Source organism: Giraffa tippelskirchi, chromosome Y (assembly GCF_054371585.1).
Source record: "Giraffa tippelskirchi isolate mGirTip1 chromosome Y, T2T-mGirTip1v1.2.pri, whole genome shotgun sequence".
In the NCBI taxonomy this organism is placed as follows: Eukaryota; Metazoa; Chordata; class Mammalia; order Artiodactyla; family Giraffidae; genus Giraffa; species Giraffa tippelskirchi.
Window position 1 is genome coordinate 10,923,405 of NC_137290.1, and position 7,900 is coordinate 10,931,304.

General features: G+C 48.5%; 1 protein-coding gene across 2 annotated transcripts; it reads left to right on the forward strand.

The window, feature by feature from the left end:
• The first annotated feature begins 4,102 nt into the window (after positions 1-4,102).
• LOC145537779 (testis-specific Y-encoded protein 3-like) lies at positions 4,103-7,649 on the forward strand. 2 transcript variants are annotated; one of them, XM_081568594.1, is made up of 6 exons: positions 4,103-4,797; positions 5,381-5,458; positions 5,612-5,723; positions 5,821-5,966; positions 6,086-6,172; positions 7,439-7,649. In XM_081568594.1, the coding sequence occupies exons 1-6, from the start codon at positions 4,282-4,284 to the stop codon at positions 7,502-7,504; spliced, it is 1,005 nt and encodes a 334-aa protein (XP_081424720.1). In that variant the 5' UTR covers positions 4,103-4,281; the 3' UTR covers positions 7,505-7,649. The 2 variants fall into 2 exon arrangements, with proteins under 2 accessions (XP_081424720.1, XP_081424719.1); XM_081568593.1 differs by having other exon boundaries at positions 7,494-7,649.
• The last annotated feature ends 251 nt before the right edge of the window (positions 7,650-7,900 follow it).

A 7,900-nucleotide genomic window follows, 5' to 3' on the forward strand; every position in this document is an offset into this window, starting at 1 on the left:
AAGAACCCAACAGGGATATGGACTGCATAGTTCATCCACGTCACTCAATGTCCTAGCCAAATGGGCGAACCAGCCAGGAGTGCTTTGGTTACACAGCCTGGGTGACTCCCAACTACAGCTTCTTTCTCACCCGAAGGTCCAGAGCATCCAGTGACAAAGAAACCTGAAGATTTCTTAAAAAACTGGGTCTAGAACGGCCATACGACTCAGCAATCCTGCTGCTGGACATATACACCGGGGAAACCAGAGCCGAAAGAGACTCGTGTACCCCAGTGTTCATCGCAGCAGTGTTTACAATAGCTAGCACATGGAAGCAACCTAGATGTCCATCGGCAGACGAATGGAGAAGAAAGCTCTGATCCATACACACAACGGAATTTTACTCAGCCATTAAAAAGAATGCATTGGAATCAGCTCTAATGAGGTGGATGAAACTGGAGTCTATTATACAGAGCGACGTAAGCCAGAAAGATAAAACACCGATACATGATATTAACACACATATATGGAATTTAGAAAGATGATAACGATGGCCCTATATGCGAGACAGCAAAAGAGACACAGATGTAAACAACAGACTGCTGGACTCTGTGGAAAAAGGTGAGGGTGGGATGATTTGAGAGAATAGCATGGAAACATGTATAGTATGTGAAATAGATCGCCAGTCCAGGTGCGATGCATGAGACAGGGTGCTCAGGGCTGGAGCACTGGAATGAATGACCCTGAGGGATGGGATGGGGAGGGACGCGGGAGGGTCAGGATGTGAAACGCATGTACACCCAGGGCTCTTTCATGTGAATATATGGCAAAAGCCACCACAATACTGTCAAGTAATTAGCCTCCAATTGACATCCATTTTTAAAAAGAGGTAAAAAATAAAAAGAAAGCTTCAAAAATATTTTGAGAGTGATAATAAAAACACAGCATATCAGAATTCATGAGATGCATGTCTAGAAGTGCTCATAAATTTAAATGCTTGCATGAAAAAAGAATAAAAGCCTAAGCCAATGGAAAAAAGAAAAAAAAAAAAAAACACTCCCTCAAAGTGTTCAGCAAAGGCTACGTATAAGAAAGGTGAGGGAGGGGTGTGATTAGCTGTTGCAAACTTCTTGCTGTCAGATCGTGTGCTCTTGAAGCGAGGTGGTGGTCAGCTAACTGTGTTCCTGTAATCCTCGAGGGAAGCAAATATTATTCCCTATTCCCTGTTTCCCGAAAGGAAAGGTCCCAAGCTTGACTTTCACCCTCCACGGTCCTGGTTGGGAGGGGGAGGGGTCCCTGTGCAGGCCGGTTATCCTAGTTGTGGAGCATTCGTCTAGCACCCACTCTTGTTACTTCCAGCAGTGCTCAGTCCCAGCCGGAAGAGGCATTTCTCAGTTCTCTGTGCCTTCCTCTTACCAAGGCCCCCATACACTGCCCAGCCACCTTCAATGAGCGAGCCAGGTACCCAGCATGTAGCTGGCCCTCAGCCTCCTCAGTCTACCCAGATGGAAAGCTGGGTCCTGTAGACTGTGACCCATGGAGATTGCCACAACCATTCGGTCATGGAGGTGGGGATGGAACACGTTGGCCATTGCTTTGAAACCTGGGCCAGGCCAGTCAGTGGCTCCAGCAAGGGCTCTGGGACTCTACAAGACACAGCCTGTCCCCAAGCTCCACAGTTCATTCCCCAGCCCAAGGCCCGAGGGCCTAGAGGGCTCTGTGGGAAGGCTGTAATATATCTCTCACTACACTCTGCTGAGAGGCTTTTTGTTGGTGGTGTTGGGGTTTCTAACTGCACTAAAGGTCTTGGGCTGAGGCCTGCAGCTCAGTTTTCCATCCTGCCTCTATTACAGTATCTTCCTTGATGAGCTTATTCAACCTGTGACTAAAAGTTGATAACCTGGACCATCACGGGCCATTTCCAGTAGCCCGAGGACCACAGTCTACTCTGTTTCTATAATGCAGGGATTTCAACTTCACAATGTCATGTGATGAAAAAGGTTTCGTCTTCCTCTAACTGAAATATTTAACTTAGAATAATGTCCCCTTGGACATACATTGCAAATGAGGCTACCATTTATTTATTCACTGCTAGAATTATACTTGACATGAATATGATTGAAACAATTATTATTGGGCTATAGTCGCATTACAATGTTGCTTTAGTTTCTGCTGTACGTATGTCCAAGTGAATCCATTTTAGCTGTACATATATCCCGTCATTTTTGGATTTCCTTCACAGTTAGGTCACTACAGAGCCGAGTCGAGTCCCCTTGTACTTTCACTTTTCTCAAACTGTAACTTTTTCTTAAATTTTAACTGGGGGTTAATTACCATACAATATCGTGATGGCTTCTTCCATGGGTCAACATTAATAAGCCATAAGTATATAGACGTCCCGCCCATCCTGGAGCCTCTCCCATCCCTTCCTACGCTATTTTTCTGGGTTCTTCCAGAGCACTTGCTTTGCATGCCCTGCTTCGTGAAGATGAAAACCTGAAAGATGATTTTTCTGTATAAAATATGTAATTTTCTCTATCTCACACGTGAGAACATGGGGGCACATTTTTCTATGTGAAATAGGAGATATGTACTTCATGTTTGAAAATCTATTTGTATAAGTTTCTTCATCATATTTGGAATCTTGTCTGTTTTACCTATGGATATCTGTGCATTTTTCCTACATGAATGGGGAATTCTACATATTTCAGATATGAAAAGTTGAGCACATCCTTTCTTGCATCAGAACTCTGAAATTGTACACATTTCCTATGTGAAAATCTCAATGAAATTTTACTGACATGAAGTATGTAATTAAGATATGGGGAACCAACATGGAATTGGAATTCTCTCTATTTCATAAATGAAATTCTGGGCACCACTGTTTCTTCGTGAAATACTTCATTCCTTGTATTTCTCATATATAAAACAATGACTGTCCACCATGGAATATGGAGTTCTCTATATTACCTGCACCAAAATCTAGGCATTAATTCTCCTTCATGAAAGTTGGGCTTCTCTATATTTCACATCTGATGATCAGAACGAACATTTTCCTATGAGAAATAAGGAAATCTCTGCATTTCATGTGAACCACTGGTTCTTCAGTCTCTGAAACACCTGTTCGCATTTGTGTCCCTGTGCATCAAACGTGTGTGTGTACACGTGTGTGCTTGTGGCACCTGTGTGTGTGTGTGTGTGTGTGTGTGTGTGTGTGTGTGGCCTAAGACAGGTGCTCAGTGTGAAACACCAGACATCCTAGGAGGCAGAGTGTGAGTGTTGCATCTATCCAGGCACTTAACGTGAGTGTGCCCATGTTAGCTATGCAGCCGAGAGGAAGGGAGTAAGCAATGGTCAGGAGGAGCACTTTGGTCCCCTTGAAACACTTCCAGGAGGAGCTCTGCTGCTCTGGGAAGTGCATCCGCAGGAGCACATCCTTAGCCACCGGGGTGCCTGCTCTAAGCCGTGGGCCGGGGGAAAGGCCAAGAGCTGACAGACCGCAAGCCAGGGGCTCCAGGGTGGTTTGGCTTGGGGCTGCGTTGTGGGGCCCGAACAGCGAGCTGAGGAAAGTGCGCTGCTTCATCCTCTGAGGAGAGGATGACTGCATTCCTGACACTGCTCAAGCCTAAGGCACAAGTTTAGGGATGGACTCTGCAGGCGGTGAACTTCGGTGAGGTCAGCGGTAAGCCCGCCTCCCACACCCTGCCCGTGGCTTGCAGTTCAGATCTAAGGTGAGCACCTGTGTCCCTGAGGTACCCAGGAACCCCGTCTCACCTGTGTGGATCCCTGAGCACACGGAGTCGCCCGCTGCCCCAGAGGCAATTTCAAGCTTGAGGACGGTTGCAGCGTCAGGTTCAAGTTCCTTGCCTTCGCCTCCAGCTGGCCTGGCTCGCCCAGTCGCTGGGCTGGCACATGTGCACTGTTGGTCAGGCAAACGGCTTGCCTGGACCGGCGCACTGTGCGCTGAGCCAAGTTGGGCCCCTGGGTCACGTGCTGAGAGAGTGCCCAGAATTCCAAGGGGCGTGTCCCGTGAGCCAAGCCCTTTCGACTCCATTTGATTGGTTCTGTGATGAGGTCTAGAGGTCAGGGGGTAGAGTTCAGCCCCTTCCCGCCGCCATATTGTGCGTGCGTGGTGGCACACGGCTCTGCGCATGACTGTCTCCCTTTCCCTGCTCATTGGCTGTGGGCAAGTAGCCAGTTGGTTGTGCCACGTAGACTGCGGCCGGTGGGCGGGCTGTGCCGGCCGCCCGCTGTGCCCTCACGTGCAGCTTCTTCGCGGCTCTGGGCTACGGCCAGAACACCATGGAGAGTGAGACGGGGCCAGAGGAAGGCGGCAGCACCCCGGGATCCGGGGTCTTAGTTGTGAGTCCGGGTCTTCAGGAGGGAGGGACCCTGGGGCCTACCAGCCCGGTGGGGGCGGCAGAGGCGATGCAGGCCGCAGGCGAGGAGGCCGCACTCTTCTGGGTGGAGGCGGCGGAGGAAGGTGCGGCCCTGGAGGAGGGCGAGGTGGCGGGAATCGGGCAGGAGTTCCAGCTGCTGGCGTTAGACGTCATGGAGGAGGTGGAGCTGGTGGCCTACGAAGAGCAAGAGCAGGTGTCCTCGGAGAAGCAGGGCCAGGAATATATAAGCCCCGGAGCCCCGAGTGACCGGCCCGCACTGGAGGCGCTCAAGGCCCTGCAAGCCGAGCTGGAACCCGTGAATAAGCAAGCCCAAAGGGCCCACGCTCGCCTGAAACACAAGAACTGCCAGAGGCGGAAGCTGCATCTAGAGCACAGAAGTGCCATCATCCAGGGAATTTGTGGCTTCTGGGTCAAAGTTGTATCCTTGGTGTGGTGCTTGTGGATTTTTTTTTTTTTTAAACCTGGGCTATTGCAGAAGCGGTTTACAGATCGTGGATATTGGTTACCGTTCTATGTATCTGTTCCTGATATTAGGTGGGCTGTCCTTGCTGTTCTAGTTAGCACAAATTGCTACTTGGGCTTTACTTGCAGAGGTCCCAGTCAGAATTGTCATTAGCACCAGGGATTCCTCAGAGAAAAGGCTTGTCTGGGATCCAGGTCTTCTCTGAAAAGCTGAGTGAATTTGGGGATGAGGTTGGGATGTGCAAATGCTCATGCTGCTTGTACCTCGGAGTGCTTGTTTTCCAGAAGTAAGCTAACTTTTAGGAGGCTGAGATGGAGCTTAGGGCCTTTCCTGTTAGGAACAGACCCTCTTATGGTAGTGCGTTCATAGGCACAGCCTTGGGGCTTGTCATGCCTTCATACAGTCTGCGTCAACAGAAATGTGACGAGTTAACTCGTAGCAAGTTGAAGTCAGGCAGTGCCATTCTACTCTTTAGGCTAGATTTGTCCTTCCAGCACTTTTTTCCTCTAGCATCTGGAGGCTCCTTGACCTACAGCAGTTTATGAACCATCCCCAGATGTCAGCTATGATGGCTGACCAAGATGAAGACATGCTTCACTTCATGACCAACTTGAAGGTCAGGCAGGGGACACTGATAATTGTGGAGGAATGGTGACTGGGGAGGGGAGAGGACATGATTTACCCCTGAAAACAGGAAAGGACAGCTCTTCTGTAAAGAGGTTTCACACCCACCCACCCCTACCCCACTCCCCACACTTTGTCCTGGCAGGTGGAGGAACTCAGGCATCCCACTCATCACTGCAAGATCACATTGTTCTTCCGGAAGAATAGGTATTTCCAGAATGAAGTGATTGTTAAGGAATATCTCATTAATGTCACCGGTAAGAGGCAGCTCCTTGGATGGGGTGGGGGGCAGAAAAGTGTAGGTTGAATTGGAAAATGACTTAGGTCTTTCTCCCATACTCCCTTTTCCTGCAGGATACCGCGCATCTCATTCCACCCCAATTCACTGGAACCAGGGATTTGAACGTAAGGCATACAGCCGCAGGCACCACAACAGCAGCGTTAACTTCTTCAACTGGTTCTTTGACCACAATTTCACAGGATCTGACCGGATTGCTGAGGTAGGGTCCCACGTGGCCACTGGGCCAGAATTGGTGATGTATGTTGGAGTTCTTGGCGGTGCACGGGAGGGCTCAGGGTCTGGCCAGCCCTGTGCTGACCTTGCTCATTGCCCTGGCAGATCATCATAAAGGATCTGTGGCCCAATCCCGTGTGGTACTATATGAGGAGGAAGGCTCCCCCACGAGAGGTACTGGGAGGACGAGAGGTGAGGAGCCCAGGGGCTGGGCACTGGCATTAAATGTTTTCCAGAAACTTGGGTCATTTATTTCACTTGTGGAGAAAGTGAGACTCCGTGGAATGCAGAGTACCACCAGGGAATGAGGGAATCAGCAAGAGACAGCAGGAGTAGAGAACTGTAGTGAAAAATGGGTTCTAAGTAGAGAAGCTTGAGGTAGATGAAGTGGCCTGGTCAGGGCAAACTCACTCCAATTTATATCTGACTCAGCTGCACATCTCTGAACTGCCATTCCATGGCCAACAAGTGTACCCTCAGGCTTCTCTTAAGTTGGGGCCCACCTACTATTGAAGTCCCCTTTCCACAAAGGTCTGTGAGTCTCCTTTCTGCTAGGCTGTTCCCCACTGACCATCATTTGATTCCATTTTGATCATCACACTTGTTTTTATTTTCTTCTGCATCTTTTTCACCTGCCACCCTCATTCTGAGAATACTGACCACTGTGCAGGATTCTGGAGAATAGTCTTTTAACTTACTTATTTCAACTGGAGGATGATTACTTTACAAAACCATGGCGGTTTCCGCCATACATTGGCCAACACGAATCACTCGTATACACGTGTGTGCACGTGTCCCCCCAAATGCTGAACCCACCACCCACCGCCCTCCCCTACCTGTCTTTCTTGGTTGTCCCACAACATGACTTTGTTTGCCTTGCTTCATGCATCAAATTTGTGCTGGTCATCTATTTTGCATAAGGTAATGTAAAGGTTTCAGGGCTATTTTCTCAAATTAACCCAGCCTCACGTTCTACCACTGAGCCCAAAGTCTGTTCTTTATATGTCTGTGTCTTATTTGCTGTCCTGCATGTTGGATGTTCAGTACCACCTACATGGTCCTAAACTCCGTATATTTGTGTTAACATGCAGTATTTGTTTTTTCTCTTTCTGACTTAACTTCACTCTGTATAATAGGCTCCATGTTCATTCCAACTCATAAGAATTGAGTTCGATGTATTCCTTTTTAGGGCTGAGTAACATCCCATTGTGTATATGTACCCCAACTTCCTTATCCCTTCATCTGCCGATGGACATACAGGTTGCTTCCATGTCCTAGCTCTTGTAAATAGTTCTACGGTGAAGACTGGGGTACGTGGTTTTTAGTATGTGCCTAGAGAGGAAATGTAAAAGTTCACAGACTCTCCCTCCTGGGAATTGACTTGAAAGATTAAAGCTGTCTTTAGTGTAGTTCAGAGAGGATAGGTTTACATATCTGTGTCTGTGTCTGTTTTGAAAGGACCCCCCCGATCTTGAGAAACTTATGAAGGAGTGCCCCCCTTTACCTAAAATAGGAAACCTATGAAGGTGCTTCACATGAAGATCAATGGCCAGCTAGTTCTCTCGGACAGGAAAGTAACGCAGAGCGGTCTGCTGGTGAAACGGATCGAGAGGGAGACACAAGTAAACCTGAAATAATTCCGAAGGATAAATAAAAAGCATCAACTGTATGTGTCTGTGCATTGTTTGGACAGGTCCTCAGGATAAATACTTCAGCTCCGTGTAGGATTCTCAGTTTACCGCATGGGAATTACCAGACCATGGAGAGTTGTAGAGGGGGTTAAGTCATATGTTGGGGTTGTGTCAGGGGACACAGTTCTTCCTGTGGGGTGGGGGTTGGGGAGGAAGCGGAGGGGCCATTAACTGTGGGTCTGTCAGTTTTTCAAGGGAGATGTGGATGTTCATGGAAAGGGTCTGGTGA